This window comes from Macaca nemestrina, chromosome 14, assembly GCF_043159975.1.
Source record: "Macaca nemestrina isolate mMacNem1 chromosome 14, mMacNem.hap1, whole genome shotgun sequence".
In the NCBI taxonomy this organism is placed as follows: Eukaryota; Metazoa; Chordata; class Mammalia; order Primates; family Cercopithecidae; genus Macaca; species Macaca nemestrina.
In genome coordinates this window covers 119057417-119082641 of record NC_092138.1, presented here as the reverse complement: position 1 = coordinate 119082641, position 25225 = coordinate 119057417, and the positions used below count along the sequence as shown (strand labels likewise).

Sequence of the window (25225 nt, the reverse complement as noted above, 5' to 3'; positions counted from 1 at the left end):
AATGCAGCAGTCGGGGCTTCTCATCTTCCTTGACTTCACAGCAACATCTGGCCCAGCTGATCATGCTCTCCGAACGCTTTACTCTGCTCCCAGGATGCTGTGTGGTCATGGTGCTATTCCTGCCCCCTTAAAAGCTCCAGCCCAGTCTCTTTCGAAGCTCCTGCTTTCCTACTGGGCCTCTGAGTGCTCGAATTCTCCCCAGTCTCAGCCTTGGGCCTTCTTTTCTCCATTTGCACTTACTACCCAGGTGATCTCATCCTCTCACATAGTTTTAAACACTGTCCATGAGTCAAGTACTTCAAATGCTCATCCTCAGCCTGCTGTTCCCTCTGAATTCCCTCTCAAACACCCACCTACACACCCAAGATCTCCACTTGTATGAAAATAGTTACCTAAAGTTTTGCAGAGCCAAAACAGAATCCTGCAGTTCCACCACCACCCTCTGCTAAGACAAAACGAATTCCTTGCTCCTGATTCTCCCTTTCTTAGTAAATGGCATCACCTTTCTCAGTGCCTCAAGTCACATCATCGTTGAGACTTCTCCTTCTTTCACATCCACTCTATGAGCAACGCCTGTTTGTGCTGGCATCAAAATGCAGCTGTGGATCTGAACACTTTCCAACTTGGATCTTCACGGAACTAGTACAATGCACACAAGCAAATCATACATGCATAATCATAAAGCAACAGGTTACCTCCACTGTGCCTCCAAACATGGTCCGTGGAGAAATCCTTCCCATGCCCCTAGATGACAATTTGGACAAGCCCATGACCGTTCTGACAGCTCCTGGCTAAGGAGAAGTTCTACAGCCTGCAAGTGGAGAAGTTCTACTTTCAAGTGGAAAATACGGTTTCAACTCGGCAGCTGAAAGTGTTCAGGCTGGGCGCAGTGGCTCATGCCTATCATCCCAACACTTTGGGAGGCTGAGGCAAGTAGATCACTTGAGGTCAGGAGTTCAAGACCAGCCTGGCCAACATGGCAAAACCCTGTCTCTATTAAAAATACAAAAATTAGTCGGGTGGGGTGGCTCGTGCCTATAATCCCAGCTACTCAGGAGGCTGAGGCAGGAGAATCACTTGAACCCAGGAGGCAGATGTTGCAGTGAGCCAAGATCGTGCCATTGCATTCCAGCATGGGTGACAGAGCAAGACTCTGTCTCAAAAAAAAAGAAAGTGTCCAGTCTCAGTCTCAGCTGGTCATCGAACTGACATGCTTCACCCTGACAATACCCACTCTCGCTGGCTGGCCTGCCACCGCTGGCTGCTCAGTAGAAGAGAAAGACACAGCCCCTCTCTGCTCCTCTGTACCCGGCACTGCTGTGGAGCTGCTGACCCAACGCTGTCATACCCAGCATTGCTGTGGAGCTGCTGACCCAACGCTGTCATACCCAGCATTGCTGTGGAGCTGCTGACCCAACGCTGTCATACCCAGCATTGCTGTGGAGCTGCTGACCCAACGCTGTCATACCCAGCATTGCTGTGGAGCTGCTGACCCAACGCTGTCATACCCAGCATTGCTGTGGAGCTGCTGACCCAACGCTGTCATACCCAGCATTGCTGTGGAGCTGCTGACCCAACGCTGTCATACCCAGCATTGCTGTGGAGCTGCTGACCCAACGCTGTCATACCCAGCATTGCTGTGGAGCTGCTGACCCAACGCTGTCATACCCAGCATTGCTGTGGAGCTGCTGACCCAACGCTGTCATACCCAGCATTGCTGTGGAGCTGCTGACCCAACGCTGTCATACCCAGCATTGCTGTGGAGCTGCTGACCCAACGCTGTCATACCCAGCATTGCTGTGGAGCTGCTGACCCAACGCTGTCATACCCAGCATTGCTGTGGAGCTGCTGACCCAACGCTGTCATACCCAGCATTGCTGTGGAGCTGCTGACCCAACGCTGTCATACCCAGCATTGCTGTGGAGCTGCTGACCCAACGCTGTCATACCCAGCATTGCTGTGGAGCTGCTGACCCAACACTGTCACAGCAGGGGAGGGAGAAGGGACAGCTGTTATTCCTCGTGCGGTGCTGTCCTGAGACCATCTCACCTCTCTGGACCTAGGAGGAATTTACTGCCGACTCGTCTCTCCCCAGGCTCATCCGTGTGTTCTCCCCAAGCTCCATCTGACTCCGCCTGCTTTTCCAGGCACAGACAAAGCCATTTCTCCTCCAGCTGGAGAGCCCCCACGCTGCCCCACCCACTGCCACCAGCTTTTCAGCAATCCACTCTGAACAGATGCTCTCTACTGAGACCCCATCACTCACCCGGTCCTGACTGCCTGCTCTCGCTCACACCCCCACCCCTGTTCCCAGCATGGACTGAGCTCCCCATCTCCCTGTCTCCACCCCTACCGCAGGCCGTGGGCTCCATCCACCCCTACTGCAGGCCGCGGATCTCCACCCCTACCACAGGCCGCGGGCTCCACTCCTATCGCAGGCCGGCCGTGGCCTCCCGCCTCTACCACAGGCTGCAGGCTCCTGTCCCTACCGCAGGCCGTGGGCTCCACCCCTACCGCAGGCCGCGGGCTCCACTCCTATCGCAGGCCACGGGGCTCCACTCCTATGGCAGGCCGCAGGGCTCCACCCCTACCACAGGCCGGCCGTGGCCTCCCGCCCCTACCACAGGCTGCAGGCTCCTGTCCCTACTGAAGGCTGTGGGCTTCACCCCTACTGCAGGCCGTGGGCTTCCACCCGCAAAGAACCCAGATGTCACTGCTTGAAGAAGCATATATCCCAGGGGCCACAAAAGTCCCTCTCACTGGGTCGGAGGTGAGGGGCAGGCTCTCTCTCCAAAGGATCCTCTTCAAAACTCCTGTCTAATCTCCAGCGACCAACCATGTATGTCCTTAGTGTGGAGGAGTGGACCAGTCGGTTCTTGGCTACCTGCTCTGGGGCTTTGTGTGGCGCCAGCCCCAGGCACTGCCATGACTGCATCCTGCTGCCCTGGCCAAGCTTCCAAGGTATCGTAGCACCTGCATGCCTAGTTTCTAGACCTTGCAAGGCCTTGCCCTCCCAGTACCCTGTAACTCGTCACTGTCTGCTCCTCATCCTCTTCTGTTTTCTTCAAGACACTCGCCGTTGTCCAGGCCCTTGTGTATCGAATGCCTCTGCTCACCACTGTGCAAGCAGAGCCAGGGCTCACTGGGACCTATTGAAACACGTGCTGGCTGAAACACTCGGTGGCTCCTTCTGGCCAGTGCCACCTGCCCCAGGATGGGGCTCCTGCCCATCCCCTCCCCCGGGAGGCACAGACCCAGGCAGAAGAATCTGAGTCATGTGCCGCCCCTGGCCAAGTCCCAGTGGACACTGAGGGCTGTGGAGACCTGGTCACACAGTCCTTCATTTGGGTGGGGCCAGCAGGACTGCAGCCAGCTCAGAGCTATTTTTAGGGTCTGTCTTTGTGGGAATCGTTCCTTGATTGGCTACAGGGAGAGAACAGCCAAGCTCTTCATCACCGCCTTTGTCCTGTTCCTCTTTCCCTCAATCACACAAGCTGTCATCAGACATGACTCCCACTGGAGGAGGAATCTGGTTCAAACGGACCCTGTGCTGGCTTTTCCTTAACTCCTCATCTGCCATCTGCCTGTTCAAGGAGCTTGATAAACGAGCTCATCAAGCATTTGGCAAATGCCTGCTGAACGCCCAGCCCTGTCCCCATGAATGCATGAGGCACAGGGCAGAGGGCCCCAGTCTCTCCCCAGGACCTGTCCACCATCATGCCACCAGCCCTCATGGGCACAGCTGCTGGAGGCTGGGGAGAGAGGCACAGGCTCCCAGGCGCACGTGGACGAAGCTTCACCCCAGGGCACAGTGACAAGCTCTAGGTGAAAGCACCTTGCACCCCGGCCCCTGCCCGCCCTGACAGCACCTGAGGGGAACACGTCCTCTAGTTACTCAAAACCTAGCACCCTTCCCAGACTCCTGGCCCACAGGCGCCTGACCCTTCTCCACCTCCCACAGCCCCTCAAGTACTAATATAATTGTTCTCATGCCCTGGCGGCTCACAGGGCTCTCACGGAGGGGACAGAGAGCAGCAGGGGCCTTCCTATAAAGAGGTAGATCTGCTCAAGAGTCGGTGGTTGGGGATGGGAGACTTCACCAAGAAGGACCCAGGTGGAGATAATGCAAGGGAGCTGAGCCATCAGGCACCCCTGAAGTCTCACACTCAACTTCAATCACGGCCACCAAACCCAGGCTGCCGTAAACCGCAGAGACAGGCCGGCATCCTGATGAGAGCGAGGAGACCAAAGAGGAAACAGGAGCAGACAGACTAGGCGTGAAGGAAACAAACGCACACGCCACAGGCTCTACTCCAGGAATCCCCGCGTGACCGAGGAAGGTCTCAAGGGCCTCGGCCCTGCTCTGCGGTTCACCACCTTCGCCAGGCAGCCTGGGGACGGGAGGCCTAGAAACCCTACTGGCCCTCGACTCCATCAGAGACCCTAGAGGGGTGGCACAGCAACAGCTGCCCATAGTCCTCGGGCTGGAGCAAGTTAGTCAGCTTCTCCACAACTCAGCCTCATCATCTGTGCAACAGGTTCCTGAGAGGAGTCAACAGGAATAAAACACTTCCCACAGGGCCTAACCCAGAGCAGGCTAGCAGTGGGCATCAGCTGTCAGTGCTGCTGCCATCCTTGACAACAGAAACAGCAGCATCTCCTCTGGAGTTTTCTTCTCTGACCTCTGCCACTCAGCCTTCAGCTTCATTTTCATGAAGGAGACAACTCCAGGAGGACCCACCTCAGAAGGCTGAGCTGAGGCTGCCTGTGGTGTACCCTTGGGTGGGGCGTCTGCCGGAAGGAGCCTGTATTTCATCCTAGGGGTGCAGGGAGGAGCCTAGGGCTGGGCAGAGGCTCTGAGGTCAGAAGGGCCCCCCTAAATGGACCCCCAGAGGCACCAGCTCAGAAGGTCCAGGACCCGCCCTCAGGCCCAGGGCCACGATGCCACTCACGTTGTAGAGGATGTCAGTCCAGCCCTCCATGGTGATGCACTGGAACACCGTCAAGATGGCAAACAGGATGTTGTCAAAGTTGGTGATGCCGAAGTTGGGTCCTGGCCAGTACTCCCGGCACTCAGTGTCGCCCTCGCACAGCCGGGCTGGGGCCTCCTTGCCACAGGGGAAGTCACCCACGGGCTCTGCATCTGCAAGGAGGAGAACGAAGCAGACCCTGAGCTCAGAAATACCACGCTCTCCAATCCCCACCAGGATTCCTGGGCTCCGGAGAGCTCATAGCAGGTGGGCAGGCACCAGGCACCAACAGAAACCCTCCCTCAACTTCCCACCGTTCCTCCTCGAACCTACGTCAGGCATCGCCTCTTGCTGCCCCTTCCTGAGCTCAGGAGCGACCAGCTCAGGGAGTAACGGCCGGCTTCTCCCTCCCTACTGGAACCTGCCCACCATCACTTAAACAGGCTCACAGCCCATTCATCTTAAAACCAAAAACAACAAACTCCTAACCTCCCATTCTTCCCAGCACCCCGACCGTTCCTCTCCCTCACAGCCAAACCGCCACCCCGACTGTTCCCCTCCCTCACAGCCAAACCGCCACCCCGACCGTTCCTCTCCCTCACAGCCAAACCGCCACCCCGACCGTTCCTCTCCCTCACAGCCAAACCGCCACCCCGACCGTTCCTCTCCCTCACAGCCAAACCGCCACCCCGACCGTTCCTCTCCCTCACAGCCAAACTGCCAGCAAGATCCTCCTGACACGCAGATTTGACTTGAGGCCCTTGGCCAGTCCCAAGCCGGACTCAGCCGCTGTGCAGTCTGGCGCCTGTCAGGCAGGATGATCTGACCAACCGAAGATGTGCCCAGAGGGTGGCTGGAGACCTCCTGGCCCAGGTCTCGTTGCACTGACCCTACAGGACGGACATCCTTCTACTGTGCTGAAAGCTAGCAGGCAGCCAGGGACCACAGAAAGAGGGGTTAAAGAAAGACCCAGAAAACCACTGGTAACCTCTGGAACAAGATAGCAAGCAGCACGTCTACCCCCTTCACTCTCAAAAACCTCAATGAAAGGCAGAAAAAAAGTATTTTTAAAAAATGTAGGCCAGGCACGGTGGCTCACGCCTATAATCCCAGCACTTTGGGAGGCTGAGGTGGGCAGACTGCCTGAGCTCAGGAGTTCAAGACCAACCTGGGCAACATGGTAAAATCCTGTCTCTACTAAAATACAAAAACTAGCCGGGCGCGGTGGCGGGCGCCTGTAATCCCAGCTACTCAGGAGGCTGAGGTAGGAGAATTGCTGGAACCTGGGAGGCGGAGGCTGCAGTGAGCCAAGATTGCACCACTGCACTCCAGCCTGGGTAACAGAGTGAGACTCCGTCTTAAATGAAAAAAAAAAAAAAAAAGTATAACAACATGAAAATATCTATCAACATAGGAGAAATTTTGAGGAGTTGCTCAGATGGAAAGCAAATACTCCCAGGTTTAGAAGGCAAAACTGACTACCTAAGCTTATTCCTCTCCATCCAAATATCTTGATAAGTGCCGGTAAAGAAGACTAGGAACAATGAGTTTCATCTCCTCCTTTCCAGTTCTTTTTTTTTTTTTAACTTTTTCTTCTTTTTCTTGTCTCATGACCTGGCCATGACTACAAATGCTATGTGGACTAGAAGCGACTTGCTTTGTTCTTGACTGTAAAGGGTAAAGGGAAAGCTCTCCAGGCTTACAGTGGGGTATGATGTTTGCAGGAAATCTGCGGGAATTTAAGACTCTTTTATTTACAGTTGGATTAAATTTTTTTTTTTAATCACAAATGATCTAAATTCTAGTAAAACCTTTTTCTAAAAGTTCTGGGACTGTAGGTGAACCACTGCCCGGCTGGGTTTTCTCCTTTAATAAGTTTGTAGTTCAAGCCACAAACCTTAGCTTCATCCTTACCTCTTCTCTTTATCTTACCCCCACAGACAGACTCTCAGAAAATTCTGTTGGCTCTACCTACAAATACACCCATAATTTGACCCATTTTAACCACCTCTGCCACAACACCCAGCCTGGCCCCAGCCACCATCACCTCTGCTGGATTGAGATCTTCTCCTCAACTTTGTTTCTGCCTTTGCCTCCCAAGAGCAGCGCGAATGATCAGAAGATGCCACGTCTCACTCAAAGTGCTCCACTATCTTCCCGTTTCTCTCAGAATAAGACAGGGCCATGGAGCCCACATGATTCCTCTCATTGTCCCTGCTCGCACTATAGGCCTTTGCACCTCATACTCCTGGTAACTAAAGTTCTGCTCAGGGCCGGGCGCGGTGGCTCACGCCTGTAATCCCAGCACTTTGGGAGGCCGAGACAGGCGGATCACAAGGTCAGGAGATTGAGACCATCCTGGCTAACACGGTGAAACCCCGTCTCTACTAAAAAAAACACAAAAAACTAGCCGGGCGAGGTGGCAGGTACCTGTAGTCCCACTACTCGGGAGGCTGAGGCAGGAGAATGGTATAAACCCGGGAGGCAGAGCTTGCAGTGAGCTGCGATCCGGCCACTGCACTCCAGCCTGGGCGACAGAGCGAGACTCCGTTTCAAAAAAAAAAAAAAAAAGTTCTGCTCAGGTGGCCACACGGCTCCTATCTCCCTGCATTAAGAAGCTGCTCAACGGTCACCTTGGCAGAGTGGCCTGCTGGGCCCCTCCGTAAAGTAGGCCCCAAATTATTCTAGTTCAAATACCTTTTTGTTGTCTTCCCAAAAGTTACTACAATCGATAATTACTATATTTCTGTGTTTGTTTATTTACTTGTGTTTATCAGGCTATTGTCTATGTCCCCCACTAGAATGTCAGCTCCACCTCATGTATCTGGCACCAGGAAGGCCCCTCTAGCACCCAGAACAGTGCCCATCTCCTGGATGAACGCATCTGTGGCCCTCGCCTGTGCTGGACGGTGCTGCCTGGCCTCACCTGTGCTGTTGGGGAAGCAGGCCTTGTGGAACTTGCCCATGTAGAACTCCAGGCCAATGATGGCAAACATGAGGATGGCAAAGAAGAGAAGCAGCCCGATCTGCAGGAGTGGAACCATGGCCTTCATGATGGACTTGAGCACCACCTGCAAACCTGGAGCCAGAACAGGGCAGGTCAGGAAGCAATGTGGGCAGGGTAGGGCAAGGAGTTGGGTGGGGGCATGGACAGAACAGCAGGAACCTAGCGGGGACAGCAAGGTGCTAAGCAGTGAGTGCTTGCAAGGTCAAAGGACAGAGCTAAAGCCCCTGAAGGCGCAGAGGGGCAGAGAGTGCTTGTGTAGGGCAGAGCTGAGGGACAAAGCATAAGGTCCTAGAGAGAAGGTGACTGAGAAGTGTCTCTAAGTAGGCAGAGGAGTGGGATGTGTGGGTGTCAAGTTATGAAGTCTGAGGTGGGGAGTGGGGCTCAGGGTGGGGCAAGAACAGAGAATCCTGAAAGAGAATGAAACCCTGAGAAGGAAGAGCCGAATCAGAGGACATCCTGAGAGGAAAGAACAGGGGATCCTGGGAGGGAAGAGCAGGGGATCCTGGGAGGGAGGAGCAGAGAATGATGGGAGCTAAGAGGAGGGGACCCTGGGAGGGAAGGGCAGGGGACCCTGGGAGAGAAGAACAGGGGATCTTGGGGGAGATTCCTAACAGACCCAACTCCTTGGGAGAAAGTGAGGCAAAAAGACCTGCCCCTGAGAAAGTTCTGCCACTGGCTATACAGCATGTGAGGAACTGGGCAGAGGAGCCTGTAACCCTTGACCCCTCCCCTTGCAGCCTGGCCCCAGCACTTGGATATGGGCCAGAACCCTTGCCTGGCAGGGTCTCAGGGCAGAACAGGGAGCCAATCACCGGTCTTCCCTCAGTGGCCTCTGGAGGACAAAGCACTAGTTCCATGTCCACTCAGGCCCTTAGGTAAACCTAAAACCAGACTTCCGCTGGGCTGAAGGAATAGGGGTCCAGGTGGTCACTGGCTCACGAGGTCACCCTGGCCATCCTCCTGCTCATGGCAGGCTCTGTGGGCAGCCCACTTCAGGAGCATGTCTTAAGGCTGGCCTCAGTCCCCAGTGACTCTGCCAAGACTGAGCCAAGAGACAAGTGGCCCTTTGCAGCCTTTGCACATTTTCTCAGGCATCCTTCCGCACCACCTTGGTCAACCTCTCATCCATTCTTTAACCTCAGTAAAAGAAGCAAAGTGATGAAATGTGACAGAGTATGTGAGAAGGAACAAAGCTTCCATCTCGGGAAGCCAGGTCAGGGTCAAATAACAGCATCACCCTGTGGGCTTTCATGGAGGGCGGGACAGGCCAAAAAACGCCTGCTCCTCCCTTCCTCCTGCCTGGTTCCCTGGGGTCAAAAGGGGCAAGCTCAGAGTCACCAAAGCCAAACTGTAGCCATGGCCGTGTCCATGGTGAGGGTAGGAGAGGAGGTGGCTGTTCCAGGCAGGCTTGGGCCTATCTTCGCTGGACTCACTTGGAATCCCAGACACCAGCTTTAGGGGCCTCAGCACACGCACAGCCCTCAGTGTTCGCAGGTCGAAGTCAGTTCCAGCCGTGGCAAGGATCCTGGCAGGAACAAGGAGAAGAAGGGAAGTAAAGGTTTCCACAGTGAGTCTGGAAGAGGACACTGCTCCCACACCGGGGTCCTGTGTCCCCACATGTCCAACCACAGGGCCAGCACAGAGCGGCTCGCCAGGTGAGAGCAGGCAGGAACGGAATCCAGAAACCCTCGCAGGAATGTTCACCATCACCCACATGACCAAACCTCTCGTTCAAAGGCACCATCTCTGAACAGACACTTGGCCCCTGGCATGGCAGGAAATCTGTCTACCAATTGAGTTTAAGCCAGACCCATATCCCCAAACCAACCCCAGCTGTACTTCAAGCTGCCTTCTGAGAGGCAGTGGTGACTGACAGCAGGAGCAGGATGGAGCCTGAGGGACTCCTGAACTGACCCCCAAATACCACCATTCTTTCCCTTATCTCAGGAAGACGTGGAAGTGGGGTATTGGGAAGGTGGAATGAGGAAGCCACTGGGGTCAGTTCTATCAGCATAAAAACATACCTTAGTATCTCCCATCTTAAGAACAAAACTAAAGATCCCATATCTGCCTTCTACCACAGAGCATTTCTCTGTTCCCTTCCCATCAGAACTCACGGATGGTGTCAATCCTCGGTCTCTCCACTTCCTTACCTTGCGGTCTCTCGTTAGCTTTCTCCGGCCTCCAGCCAGGCTCTCACCCACCTCTCCACTGAAATGCTACGTCAAGCCTTCCTCTGACCAATTCTAACGGTCAAGTCTCCTTTGTGGTCTCTTGCCTCAGGTCAACTCTCTCCTGTTTTCCTCCCACTCCCCGGGGGCTCCTTCTTAGTTTCTTTTGCCAGCTTTGCCTTCTCTGCCAGAGATTCAAAACTTGGGTGCTCCAAGCCTCATTTCACATAGGAGCTTCCCAACGGCTTTGAGTAGCATGTATGTCTATTATTCCCAAATGTACATCTTTAACCCAGACCTGCAGTTCTAGGCTCATATATCCAACTGCCTTTTTAACAGTCCCATATGGGTATTTTAAAAAGCACATGAAACATTCCACAACTAAAGAATTCTTTTTTTTTACTTTAACATAAGTATAAAACATGTACCTTTTTTCTTTTTCTTTTTTTTTTTTTTTTTTTGAGACGGAGTCTCGCTCTGTCGCCCAGGCTGGAGTGCGGTGGTGCGATCTCGGCTCACTGCAAGCTCCGCCTCCCGGGTTCACGCCATTCTCCTGCCTCAGCCTCCCGAGTAGCTGGGACTACAGGCGCCCACAACCGCACCCGGCTAATTTTTTGTATTTTTAGTAGAGACGTGGTTTCACCATGGTCTCGATCTCCTGACCTTGTGATCCGCCCGCCTCAGCCTCCCAAAGTGCTGGGATTACAGGCGTGAGCCACCGCGCCCGGCCTAAACATGTACCTTTTTTCTGAAGTTCAGAGTTGTTACATCACAATGACTAAGAAACTTTCTATTCTTACTTCCAGTCCTGCTCCTTCCCCTTTGTTCCCCTCAGTGGATCGCACCAGTCACCTATGGTTTAAACCAAACCTGAAGCTTCATCCCTGACTCCGGTCCTTCTCTCATATGCCACATCCAGTTCACCAACAATCCTGCTGGCTCTGCCTCTAAAGCACATCCAGGATTCTTGGCGAAGGCTTTGTGACCACCTGCTCTGTCACATAGCAGTGACAGACAAAATCTGCAACAGAGCTGGGGGTCAAAAATAAGATAAATATCGGCCGGGCACAGTGGCTCACGCCTGTAATCCCAGCACTTTGGGAGGCCAAGGCAGGCGGATCCCCTGAGGTCAGGAGTTCGAGACCAGCCTGACCAACATGGTGAAACCCCATCTCTACAAAAAAAAAAAAAAAAAAAAATACAAAAACTAGCTGAGCACAAAAAGCACGTGCCTGTAATTCCAGCTACTTGGGAGGCTGAGGCAGGAGAATTGCTTGAGCCTGGGAGGCAGAGGTTGAAGTGAGCCGAGATTGTGCCATTGCACTCCAGCCTGGGCAACAGAGCGAGACTCCATCTCAAACAGATAAATAAATAAATAAATAAAAGATAAATATAACGAAATTTTTTAAAAAAGACAATAAAAAGCCTTCTATTCAAACCAAAATTCCAAGTTACCTGAGGAAGCCCAGTGCTACGGAAGACATTCAACAGGATCAACTATTGAAAGGGGAATTTTGTTCAGATAAAAAGGGTAAACTATTAAACAAAAACAAGTAGAAAAGGTAGAAAACGTAAAACTAACTAGATCAACGGAATAGAATAATAACCCAGAAATAAGCCCTCACATATATGTCAACTGGTTTTCAACAAAGGGACCAAGGCCATTAAGTGGAGAAAGAATGATCTTTTCAACAACCAGCCAGAATAAAGTTGGACCCTCACCTTACACCAAATACAGAAAGTAACTCAAAATGGATCAAAGATCTAAATATAAGAGATAAGACTAGAAAACTCTTAGGAGAAACATAGAAATATTCATAACATTGGATTGGGCAATAATTTCTCAGATATGACACCAAGAGCACAGGCGATAAAAGAAAAAATAGATTAAATTGAACTTCATCAAAAGTAAAAAGTTTTGTGCATCAGAGCAAGGGTCCCCAACCCTCAGGCCACAGACCAGTACCGCTCTGTGGCCTGTTAGGAATCAGGCCACTCTGCAGGAGGTGGCAGCGGGCGAGCGTTACTGCCTGAGCTCCGCCTCCTGTCAGATCGGCAGTGGTATTAGATTCTCATAGGAGCACGAACCCTGTTGTGAACTGCACATGTGAGGGATCTCGGCTGCAGTTCCTCATGAGAATCTAACGCCTGATGATCTGTCACTGACCCATCACCCCCAGATGGGACCGTCTAGTTGCAGGACAATAATCTCGGGGCTCCCACTGACTCTATATTATGGAGAGTTGTGTAATTATTTCATCATATATCACAATGTAACAATAATAGAAATCAAGTGCACAATAAAAATAATAACGCACTTGAATCATCCCAAAACCATTGCCCTGACCTCTGGTCTATGGAAAAATTGTCTTCCATGAAACCAGTCCCTGGAGCCATAAAGGCTGAGGGCTGCTGCATCAGAGGACACTATCGAAAAGTGAAAAGAACCCTACAGAATGGGAGAAAGTATCTGCAAATCATGTATCTAATAAGGGATTAATATCCAGAAAACATAAACACTCCTACAACTCAACAACAACAAAAACAACTCAATTTTAAAATGGGCAAAGGACTTGAATGAACATTCTTCCAAAGAAGATACACAAATGGCCGACAGGTGCATGAAAAGATGCTCAACATCACTAATCATCAGGAGTTTGATGTTTACTTCAATCATTTACTTCAATCATTTGAAGTAAACATCAAAACCACAATGAAATGCCACTTCATACCCACTAAGATAGCTATTATCGGCCGGGCGCGGTGGCTCACACCTGTAATTCCAACACCTTGGGAGGCCGAAGCATGCAGATCACCTGGGGTCAGGAGTTCAAAACCAGCCTGGCCAACATGGTGAAATGCCATCTCTACTAAAAATACAAAAATGGCCGGGCGCGGTGGCTCAAGCCTGTAATCCCAGCACTTTGGGAGGCCGAGACGGGCGGATCACTAGGTCAGGAGATCGAGACCATCCTGGCTAACACGGTGAAACCCCGTCTCTACTAAAAAATACAAAAAATTAGCCGGGCGTGGTGGCGGCGCCTGTGGTCCCAGCTACTCAGGAGGCTGAGACAGGAGAATGGCGGGAACCCGGGAGGCGGAGCTTGCAGTGAGCTGAGATCCGGCCACTGCACTCCAGCCTGGGCGACAGAGCGAGACTCCGTCTCAAAAAAAACAAAAAAAAACAAAAAAAAAAACAAAATAAAAATACAAAAATTAGCCAGGCATGGTGACAGGCGCCTGTAATCCCAACAACTCAGGAGGCTGAGGCATGAGAATTGCTTAAACCCAGGTGGCAGAGGTTGCAGTGAGCACTGCACTCCAGCATGGGTAACAGAGCAAGGCTCCATCTCAAAAAAAAAAAAGTAGCTATTATCAAAAATAAACAGAAAACAACAAATGTTGGCAAGGATGTGGAGAAACTGGAGCCCTCGTGTGTTGCTGGGGGGAGTGCACACCGGTTCAGCCACTGTGGAAAACAATTTGAAGGTTATTCAAAAAGTTAAACATAGGTTGGGCGCAGTGGCTCACGCCTGTAATCCCAACACTTTGGGAGGCCGAAGCAGGCAGATCACCTGAGGTCAGGAGTTCGAGACCAGCCTGGCCAACATGGTGAAACCCCGTCTCTACTAAAAACACAAAAATTAGCCTGGACTGGTGATGGGGGCCTGTAATCCCAACCACTTGGGAGGCTGAGGCACAAGAATCGCTTGAACTCGAGAGGTGGAAGTTGCAGTGAGCTGAGATCGTGCCACTGCACTCCAGCCTGGACCACAGAGTGAGACTCTATCTTGAAAAAAACTAAAAATGAAAAAAAAATGTTCAACATAGAATTAACATATGATCCAGCAATTCCCCTTCTAGCTATATATCCACAAGAATTGAAAGCAGGACTCAATCAGACACTCATACACCAACGTGCATAGCAGCGTCACTCATAATAACTGGAAGATGAGAAGAACACAAATGTCTATCGCTGAAGAATGTGTGCACGATGTGGTACACGCACGTGAATAACTATTCTCCTCCACAAAAGGCACGAAGCTCTAATGCTGCATTTGCTGCAGCATGGATGAACTTGGGTAACATTGTTCTAAGTGAAATAATCCAGACACAAAAGGGCAAATAACGTACGATCCCACTTACATGAGGTACCTGGAATAGGCAAATTCATAGACACAGTAAGTAAATTAGCACTAACCCAAGGCTGAAGGAAGGGAAGTGGGGAGTTATTGCTTAATAGGTACTAAGTTTCTGTTTGGGGCAATAAAAAATTTAGAAATTGCAAGGCCAGGCGCAGTGGCTCACGTTTGTCATCCCAACATTTTGGGAGGCCAGGGCGGGTGGATCACCTGAGGTCAGGAGTTTGAGACAAGCCTGACCAACATGGAGAAACCCCGAGTCTACTAAAAATACAAAATTAGCCGGACGTGGTGGCGCACGCCTGTAATCCCAGCTACTCAGAAGGCTGAGGCCAGAGAATCGCTGGAACCCGGAAGGCAGAGGTTGCGGTGAGCTGAGATCATACCATTGCACTCCAGCCTGGGCAACAAGAGCAAAATTCTGTCTCAAAAAAAAAAAAAGGTTAAAACAGAAAACTTCATTTTATACATATTTTACCACAATTTGTAAAAATTAAAAATTTAATATGCCAAAACCACTAACTTGTACACTTCAAATGGGAAAACTGTATGCTGTGTGAAGTTATATCTCAGTAAAGCTTTTTTTTTTTTTTTTTGAGACGGCATCTCACTCTGTCACGGAGGCTGGAGTGCAGTGGCGCCATCTTGGCTCACTGTAACCTCCACTTCCCGGATTCAAGTGATTCTCCTGCCTCAGCCTCCTGAGTAGCTGGGATTACAGGCGTGTGCCACCACACCCGGCTAATTTTTGTATCTTTAGTACAGACAGGGTTTCACCATGTTGGCCAGGCTGGTCTTGAACTCCTGACCTCAGATGATCCACCTGCTTCGGCCTCCCAAAGTGCTGGGATTACAGGTGTGAGCCACCGCGCCCGGCCTCAGTAAAGCTGTTTTTTAAAAAGACTTCAGCAGAGCCATGGTGGAACTTAACAAGCTCATCTTTACATTCATATGGACAAGCCAAGGGCCATGAACAGTCAAGCGATGCTGAAGAACAAACCAGGAGATCAGCTCTTGCTTCAGTCCCCAAGACTTACTGTGAAGCTAAAATAATTAATACTCTGGGGATTGGACAGGGAAGGCATGGGGCAGATCAAGAGCCACAAACAGGCCTGATGTATGAAACCTGGTGTTTGACAAAGGCAGTGGCACCATTCCAAATCAGGGAGAAAGGGTGGAGCAGCCGCCAAACGATGTTGGAAAACCAGGTCACCCATAGGCAAAAAGAGGGAGTACCAATCGCAAATACATTCCAGGTGTATCAAAGACCTAAGCATAGAAAGCAAACTTTAAAGCTGCAAAAAAATACAAGAGAACAGCTCTGTGATGGTGTGGTAAGGAAGGATGACGAGACTAAAGCAATAGATTAATAAATGTGACTACAATAAAATTAAACCGTACCATAAAAGACAGCATAGCCGGGCGCGGTGGCTCACGCCTGTAATCCCAGCACTTTGGGAGGCCAAGGTGGGCAGATCATGAGGTCAGGAGATCGAGACCATCTTGGCTAACACGGTGAAACCCCATCTCTACTAAAAATACAAAAAATTAGGCGGGCGAGGTGGTGGGTGCCTATAGTCCCAGCTACTTGGGAGGCTGAGGCAGGAGAATGGCGTGAACCCGGGAGGCGGAGCTTGCAGTGAGCCGAGATTGCTCCACTGCACTCCAGCCTGGGCGACGGAGCGAGACTCTGTCTCAAAAAAAAAAAAAAAAAAAAAAGACAGCATAAAGAAAATGAAAAAGAATTGGTTTTCTGAATGTAGAAAAAATGTCTACAAATTCATATGAAATATACAAATAACCAATCAGAAAAATCAACAAATTACAAGGGGGAAGAAGATGCTCAAAATGATTGGCAATCAGAGAAATCCAGATTAAAGTAACAAAGAGCTGCCACTTCACACCTTAGTTTAGCACACAGTGTTAAAGCGTGGTGATGTGTTGGAAGAAAGAACTGTAGAATCGCTTCGGAGAGTATTTGGCTACTTCTAGGAAATTTTTAAATGAGCATCCCCAGGATTCAGGAAACCACTTCTAACCACACCCCAGGCACATTCGCATCCCTGTTTGTAACGGTAAGAAAGGAAAATAAAAATGCCTTTCACAAGAAGAGAGGAAAAATTAATTGTGGCATATGCACACAATGGAATATTATTCCACAGTTAAAAATGAACGAGCATGAAAAACTAAATAAGGCTGTGCATATTAACATGGAAAAATGTTTAAAATAATGTTGAGGGGTAGAGGCTAGCTGTGAAATAACCATGTATCTGTGTGTGAATACACAGACACACTCACAGGCTACATTATTTATGGATATAAATACACAGCAAAAGGTGGAGTGTCCACACACCCACATGCCCTGGCAGGACAAACACAAATCAGGACACCTGCTCCCACAGGGAGAGAAAAGAGAAAGAGAAGAGAATCTGACTGGGGGACTGTATTCAGAAGACTTCAACCACATCTGTAATATTTTAGTTCTCTAAGAAAAATGTCCCAAGCTAACTCCCAATGTACAGAGAAATGCAGACCAGGGGAGCACACAGAGGAACACATATGTTAGATAAGACATCACACGGGGATGCAGAGAAACACTTATGTTAAATAAGACATCACACGGGGATGCAGAGGAACATGTATGTTAAATAAGGCATCACACGGGGAGGCAGAGAAACACCTATGTTCAATAAGGCATCACACGGGGAGGCAGAGAAACACGTATGTTCAATAAGGCATCACACGGGGAGGCAGAGGAACACGTATGTTAAATAAGACATCACACGGGGATGCAGAGAAACACGTATGTTAAATAAGACATCACACGGGGAGGCAGAGGAACACGTATGTTCAATAAGGCATCACACGGGGAGGCAGAGAAACACGTATGTTCAATAAGGCATCACACGGGGAGGCAGAGAAACACGTATGTTAAATAAGACATCACACGGGGATGCAGAGAAACACGTATGTTCAATAAGGCATCACACGGGGAGGCAGAGAAACACGTATGTTCAATAAGACATCACAAGGGCATGCAGGGGAACATGTATGTTAAATAAGACATCACACGGGGATACAGGGGAACACGTATGTTAAATCAGACATCACATAGGGATGCAGAGAAACACGTATGTTCAATAAGACATCACAAGGGCATGCAGGGGAACACGTATGTTAAATAAGACATCACACAGGGATGCAGAGAAACACGTATGTTAAATAAGACATCACAAGGGCATGCAGGGGAACACGTATGTTCAATAAGACAACACACAGGCATGGAGTCAGCAAGACTGAGACTGGAAACACAGATGACCCAGACAGTGAACAGCTCCTGAAGGGCCCCAATTCCATTCCCAAGAAAGACAAATTACATAGGAGGAAAAGTCTCTCTCTCCCTTCACCTTACAGCTTTTCTGTCTCCCAGGCACCAGGATGCTCTCTGACAAATGCTGAAATGTCAGCAAAGCGGCCTTAGGAGTCGTCCTGGCAAGCAAAGACATGAAAGACAGAAAGGCATTTTAACGGGGAGGAGTTACTATGAGCCCCTGGGGCCGGAAAACAACTCTTCTTTTTTAACGAAGAATTCAAAGGTGTTTAGACCCAGGCTGGACGTTTCTATAATCTTGAGAGCCAAAAAAACCACAAAATCCACTCAAGTGGCGTAAGCAGCCTCTGGAATAAATTACAGCCTAACTGCAGCCTACTGGGTCTCTGAGGCCTCCAGGGTCTGAGTGGAGAAGCCCTTGCCATAGTCCACCAGTATTTTTCAGGAAAAAATCTGGTCTGCACTGCAGCCATTCCAGCCAGCAAACGTGATGGGGCAGTCCAGAGAGGGCAAGGGCAGCGCACCTCCATTCACTTGTCAGGAGGGGACAGTGACCAGCATATTTAACCCCAGGAAGGCTGAGAATTAAATGCAGCAATGTTTGCGGAAATCAGATTGTCTGAATTAATATTTTTTGAGTTATGATGAAGAGAACTTATCAGACCATATGAAGCTGTATTTAGCATCACATTGGCCCTGGGATTCGAATTTAAAATATGCAATGGAACTGATTGAGACTTGTGATTTTAAGCTGAAAACCTAATAAATTTATAGAAACTATTGAACCATTTAAGCAAATTTACAGATTCACCATATTTACACTTTAATTTATTCAGTATACAATACTTAAGTACTTAGGAAGGTCTAGTTACAGTAAATTTATAAACAAAAATTTAAATGTCTAAGTTTATAAAATAGGATAAAACATTTCTTAGAATCTTCTTGAAAATGAATGTTAAAAATTGCTAAATGTACAAATACAATTTTTCATAAGTTGAATCTAAAAGCTTTTTTTTTTTGCTTTTTTTTTTTTTTTGAGACAGAGTCTCACTCTGTCACCCAGGCTGGAGTGTAGTGGCATAATCTCGGCTAACCACAACCTCCGCCTCCCGGGTTTAAGTGATTCTCCTGCCTCAGCCTCCCGAGTAGCCAGGACTACAGGGGCGTACTACCATGTCTGGCTAATTTTTGTATTTTTAGTAGACCCAGGCATGGTGGTGTGCACCTGTAATCCCAGCTACAGGGTCCTGCTCTGCCGCTCTGTTGCTCAGGCTGGAGTGCAGTGGTGCGATCATGGCTCACTGCAGACTCAACCTCCTCGGCTCAACCCATCCTCCCACCTTAGCCTCCTGGGGGGGAACATGCTGGCTAGGCTGGTTTCAAACTCCTGACCTCGTGATCCACCTGCCTTGGCCTCCCAAAGTGCTGGGATTACAGGCGTGAGCCACTGCGCCCAGCCCCTAAAAGCTTTTAAAAACCCAACATTTTTGAATTTCTAACTTTAAAAATGGAATGTTGACATTTAGAAACTAAAGTGGTTTCTGAAAAATATTTTCTATGGACAAAATCCATTCTCAAGAGTACTAACAAACCTACATTTATCATGAAGGATTTTCTTCAAGTCAGATAACAAAATAAGAAGTATCACCATAATTCTCATTTAATATTGTTTTAGGAGTTCTCACCAACACAATAGGACATGAACAGGACATAAGAAAAGAAATAGATAAAATGATCACCGCTGGCAGACAGGGATAAATTCCCACGAACTTGGTTAAGAACAGAGCTTCCTGAAGTGTTGGTCTGGGACTAACCCAGGATCTCCCAGCAGCCTCAGCATCACCTGGGAGACCATTAGCAAATTCTTGAGGGGGCGGCGGGAGTGGGGGGAGACAGAGGAAGTGCAGTGGCTCACACCTGTAATCATAGCCCTTTGAGAGGCAGAGGTGGGAGGATCGCCTGAGCCCAGGAGTTCAAGATTAGCCTGGGCAACATAGTGAGACCCATCTCTACCAAAAAAAAAAAAAATTTTAAGTAGTCAGGCATGGTGGCGCACACCTTCCGTTCCACCCTCAGGAGGCTAAGGTGGGAGGATGGCTTGAGCCCAGGAGGTTGAGGCTGCAGTGAGCCATGATCGCGCCACTGCACTCCAGCCTGGGCAACAGAGCAACAGAGCAAGACCCTGTCTCTCAAAAAAAAAAAAAAAAAAAAAAGGAGAGACAAATACTATTATATATTTATATATGTAAAGAAATGCTAATTCTTTCCCAGAAAGAACTCAGAAATCAGAGGGCAGGGTCCGGCACTCTGGGTTTTAACACGTCTTATGGGTGATTCTGATGCTCACCCAAGTTGTGAGCCCCAACGGTCCAGAGCATCAGCCTGAAAAGCTTCCTTCTGGTTTGTGTGCCCCTCCTGACTTCCAGAAAAGACAGAAAGCAGCATAAAACTCAAAAGTGCAGGATGATGAGATCAAACCAATGACAGAAAGGAAAAAACTGGCAGGAGAAGCAACGTCCAGGCACTGTAATCACAACCAAAACTTCGCTCCAAGCCCATCAGCAAACAAAGCGCGCTGCCCAGCTCTACCCAGAAGGGGTGTGCCCTGGCGCCCAGAACCAGCAGCCTGATGGATGGACAAACACCAGAAGCCAGCAGTGACACAAGACAGGGACAGCCAGGAAATGCAATGAAATAAATGCCTCAATCGAAATGCCGCCAATCAATACAAACCACTTAGGAATGGCTTTAACAGTGCAGGTGACCTTTATAAAGAAACTACAAAATCTATTTACAAAAATCAAGAAGGAGAGCTGAATAAATTTTAATACATACTACATTCCTGGATGGAATATAGTATATTTATTTCTAATAAGTATATTTATTTCTAAATTTGATTCTCCTGAAATCAATTTATAGATTCTGATAAATCAAACAAAATTCCAACAGGGGTTATTGAGGCTACTCACAAAATGATCCCAAAATCTATCTGGAAAACTAAGTAGGTAAAACATTAAAGCAGGATTCAAAAGAGAAAAGCAAGGAGAACAGGACTGGCTTATGAGACATTAAACCCCTCCTCTAAGCTACACAACGAGACCACAGGCACGGACAGAGAGCGTCGCCGACACACAGGAGTCAAAGCGGGGTATGACCAAGTGATGTGAAGGTGAAGGGTTTTTGCTTGTTTGTTTGAGACGGAGTCTCACTCTCTCACCAGGCTGGAGTGCAGTGGTGTGATCTCGGCTCACTGCAACCTCCGCCTCCCAGGTTCAAGTGATTCTCCTGCCTCAGCCTCCCGAGTAGCTGGGACTACAGGTGCTCACCTCACCACTACAACCAGCTAATTTTTTTGTATTTTTAGTAGAGATGGGGTTTCACCACGTTGGCCAGAATGGTCTCTATCTCTTGGCCCTGTGATCCGCCCTCCTCAGCCTCCCAAAGTGCAGTGATTACAGTGTGAGCCACCGGTGAAGAGTTTTTTAATAGTGTAATTTACGGAAGAAACAAAGATTATTCAACTTTTAGGCATTTGTCCCAAGGAAATAAGAGATATATAAAGATATAGGTACGTGTTTTGGTTTATCTACAAAAGCAAAATAGGAAATAACCTAAATGCTTGACAAGAGGAATTTGACCGAGTTCTGTCTCACTATGTTGCCCAGGCTAATCTTGAACTCCTGGGCTCAGGAGATCCTCCCACCTCTGCCTCTCAAAGGGCTATGATTACAGGTGTGAGCCACTGCACTGCCTCTGTCTCCCCCCACTCCCACCGCCCCCTCAAGAATTTGCTAATGGTCTCCCAGGTGATGCTGAGGCTGCTGGGAGATCCTGGGTTAGTCCCAGACCAACACTTCAGGAAGCTCTGTTCTTAACCAAGTTCCTGGGAATTTACCGCTGTCTGCCAGCGGTGACCATTGTATCTATTTCTTTTCTTATGTCCTGTTCATGTCCTATTATGTTGATAAGAACTCTTTTTTTCTTTTTTTTTTTTTTTTTGAGATGGAGTCTCCGGGCGAGGTGGCGGGCGCCTGTAGTCCCAGCTACTTGGGAGGCTGAGGCAGGAGAATGGCGTGAACCCGGGAGGCGGAGCTTGCAGTGAGCTGAGATCCGGCCACTGCACTCCAGCCTGGGCGACAAAGCGAGACTCCATCTCAAAAAAAAAAAAAAAAAAAAAAGAGATGGAGTCTCGCTCTGCCACCCAGGCTGGAGGGCAATGGCACGATCTTGGCTCACTGCAAGCTCCGCCTCCCGGGTTCACTCCATTCTCCTGCCTCAGCCTCCCAAGTAGCTGGTACTACAGGCGCCGCCACCACGCCCGGCTAATTTTTTGTATTTTTAGTAGAGACGGGGTTTCACCGTGTTAGCCAGGATGGTCTCGATCTCTTGACCTCGTGATCCACCCGCCTCGGCCTCCCAAAGTGCGGAGATTACAGGCGTGAGCCACCGCGCCCGTCAAGAACTCTTAAAACGATATTAAATCGTCTCTTCAGAGGACACTCGGCGGTGGGGGTTGCTGGGACATCAGATGCTGAGACATCTGTGTGTAGTGAGCACCCGTGGGGGCCCTCACCCTGCATCTTGTACGAGCCGGCACAGCTGCACCGGGTGGCCTGCCCACGACGGGAGCGGGGGGCCTGCAGTAGCCCTGGAGGGTGATATCAATTGTGTATTTAAAAACCTACACACTGGGCCGGGCGCGGTGGCTCAAGCCTGTAATCCCAGCACTTTGGGAGGCCGAGACGGGCGGATCACTAGGTCAGGAGATCGAGACCATCCTGGCTAACACGGTGAAACCCCGTCTCTACTAAAAAATACAAAAAACTAGCCGGGCGAGGTGGCGGGCGCCTGTAGTCTCAGCTACTCAGGAGGCTGAGACAGGAGAATGGCCCGAACCCGGGAGGCGGAGCTTGCAGTGAGCTGAGATCCGGCCACTGCACTCCAGCCTGGGCGACAGAGCGAGACTCCGTCTCAAAAAAAAAAAAAAAAAAAAAAAACCTACACACTGGCCGGGCGCAGTGGCTCACACCTGTGATCCCAGCACTTTGGGAGGTCGAGGCGGGTGGATCACCTGAGGTCAGGAGTTCAAGACCATCCTGGCCAACATGGTGAAATCCCGTCTCTAATAATACTATAAAAATTAAGCGGGCGTGGTGGTGCACACCTGTAATCCCAGCTACTTGGGAGGCTGAGGCAGGAGAATTTCTTGAACCCAGGAGGCGGAGGTTGCAGTGAGCTGAGATCGTGCCATTACACTCCAGCCTGGGTGACAAGAGTGAAACTCCGTCTCAAAAAAAAGGAAAAAAAAAAACAAACTTACACACAGAAAAAGTTTGGAAGGAAAGAAATAGCTCAAAATATTAACCCGTGCATATCGCAGGATGGCAGCAGTGTGTGTCATAAAGTAAGAAAATCAGTACTTTTTTGTAAACAGAAAAGAAAAATGTTTCTCCTCTGCTGACATTTAAACAAATACCTAAATAAAATAACTTTGAGGTACTTAAATTAAAGATGTAGATGTTATATTAACAACAACAGCAAAAGGAAATTACAGAACACACTCGTGAACTTAACAAGTATTAAATACCAATACAAGTATTGGGTACTTTCTACGCCCTGAAGCCTTAGGCTGTAGAAAAATCCTACTGAAAAGCAAGGAGGCAACAGCCTCCTTGGAGAGGAGGTGCATTGGGGAGGGGCTAGGAGCCGGCAGGACCTCTCACTCCACCCCCACTTTCCCCTTCTCCAGGAGGAACCAGTGTTTTGCTTCTTAGCTCCAGGCCTGGCACAGTACCTGGCAGGCAGTGTGCACTTAATAAACATTAATGGAGAAATTTCCAGAATGAAATGGCAAAGAACCCCAGAGATAACTCACAAAAGTAAACACCATTTAGTAATGTGTGAACATGCCCAAGCTCATCAGTAATGGAAAAAAGGACAACAAGGTACAGATTTATATTGAATAAATTAACAAGAGCTTTGAAAATATATCCAGCGGTGGCAAAACTGAAATTAAAACTAATGATTTAGGCCAGACGCAGTGGCTCACGCCTATAATCCCAGCACTTTGGGAGGTCGAGGCGGGTGGATCACTTGAGGTCAGGAGTTCGACGCCAGCCTGGCCAACGTGGTAAAACCCCGTCTCTATTAAAAACACAAAAAATCACCCGGGCGTGGTGGTGGGCACCTGTAGTCCCAGCTAGTCAGGAGGCTGAGGCAGGAGAATCACGTGAACCCTGGAGGTTGAGGTTGCAGTGAGCCAAGATCACGTCACTGCACTCCAGCCCAGGCAACAGCTCTAGACTCAGTTTCAAAAAAAAAAAAAAAAAAATCACAAAAAAACCCTAATGATTTACATAGAACTGGTGGAACACGAACTTATATATCCCATTTGGAAAACAACTTGGCAAAATGTGTCAGGAGCCATGAAATGTTTAAACACTTGTACCCAGTCCACTCTGACAATCTGTACCATCAAAATAATGCAAAATAATAATAACCCCATCTCTACTAAAAATACAAAAATCAGCTGGGCGTGGTGGTGTGTGCCTGTAATCCCAGCTACTCAGGAGGCTGAGGCAGGAAAATCACTTGAACCCGGGAGGTGGAGGTTGCAGACACGGACACGGGGACACACAGACACGCAGGCACAGACACGGACGCACAGACACAGGAACACAGAGATACATGGCACAGACACAGGGATGGGTCACATGACACAGACACGGACACACAGACACAGGGACACACGGCACAGACACAGGGACACACAGACACAGACACAGGGACACACAGACACAGACACAGGGACACACGGCACAGACACAGGGACACACAGACACATGGCACAGACACACGGACACAGAGACACACAGCACAGACACAGGGACACACAGACACAGACACAGGGACACATGACACAGACACACGGACACACGGCACAGACACAGACACAGGGACACACAGCACAGACACAGGGACACATGACACAGACACAGACACATGGCACAGACACACGGACACAGAGACACACAGCACAGACACAGGGACACACGACACAGACACAGGGACACACAGCACAGACACAAAGACACATAGCACACACACCGACACAGAGACACACAGAACAGACACAGACACGGACACAGAGACACAGACACTGACACAGGGATACACGACACAGACACATGGCACATACACACAGACACACGGACACAGAGACACACAACAGAGACACACGGGACAGATATGGACACGGATACAGATACAGAGACACACAGCGCAGACACACGGAAACAGAGACACACAGACACAGGGACACACGGCACAGACACGACATAGAAATACACATACACAGACAGAGACCCACGGCGGAGACACACACAGCACAGACACGACGGCAGTCACGCATGTAAAGACCCGCCCTCACTCTGGCACCCGAGGTCAGGGAGTGCTCCCAGCCCCACAGAGGGGAGGGAGGCTGGAACCACACTGCTGCAGGCTTCATCTGGGCCCCCTAACGCTGACCCAAAACCCACCCCACATCCCCCAGACTCTAGGTCCCAGCCACACACCCTCTGCGTGGGCCTGGGGGGCACCCTGCC

At 49.6% G+C, this 25225-nt stretch overlaps 1 protein-coding gene across 11 annotated transcripts in view; it reads right to left on the bottom strand.

Annotated features, from left to right (window-relative positions):
• The window catches only part of LOC105472007 (calcium voltage-gated channel subunit alpha1 B), a 253579-nt gene that overhangs the window by 206000 nt on the left and 22354 nt on the right, over window positions 1-25225 (bottom strand). For 9 of the 11 annotated variants that reach the window (XM_071078711.1, XM_071078724.1, XM_071078712.1 and 6 more), the window contains exons 4-6: window positions 9411-9502; window positions 7897-8049; window positions 4953-5143 (exon numbers count right to left, since the gene is read on the bottom strand). In XM_071078711.1, the coding sequence (XP_070934812.1) occupies window positions 4953-5143; window positions 7897-8049; window positions 9411-9502 (436 nt within the window). Of the gene's footprint in view, window positions 1-3020; window positions 3150-4952; window positions 5144-7896; window positions 8050-9410; window positions 9503-25225 lie in introns of all 11 variants that reach the window. The other 2 variants (XM_071078713.1, XM_071078714.1) reach the window with 1 other exon arrangement.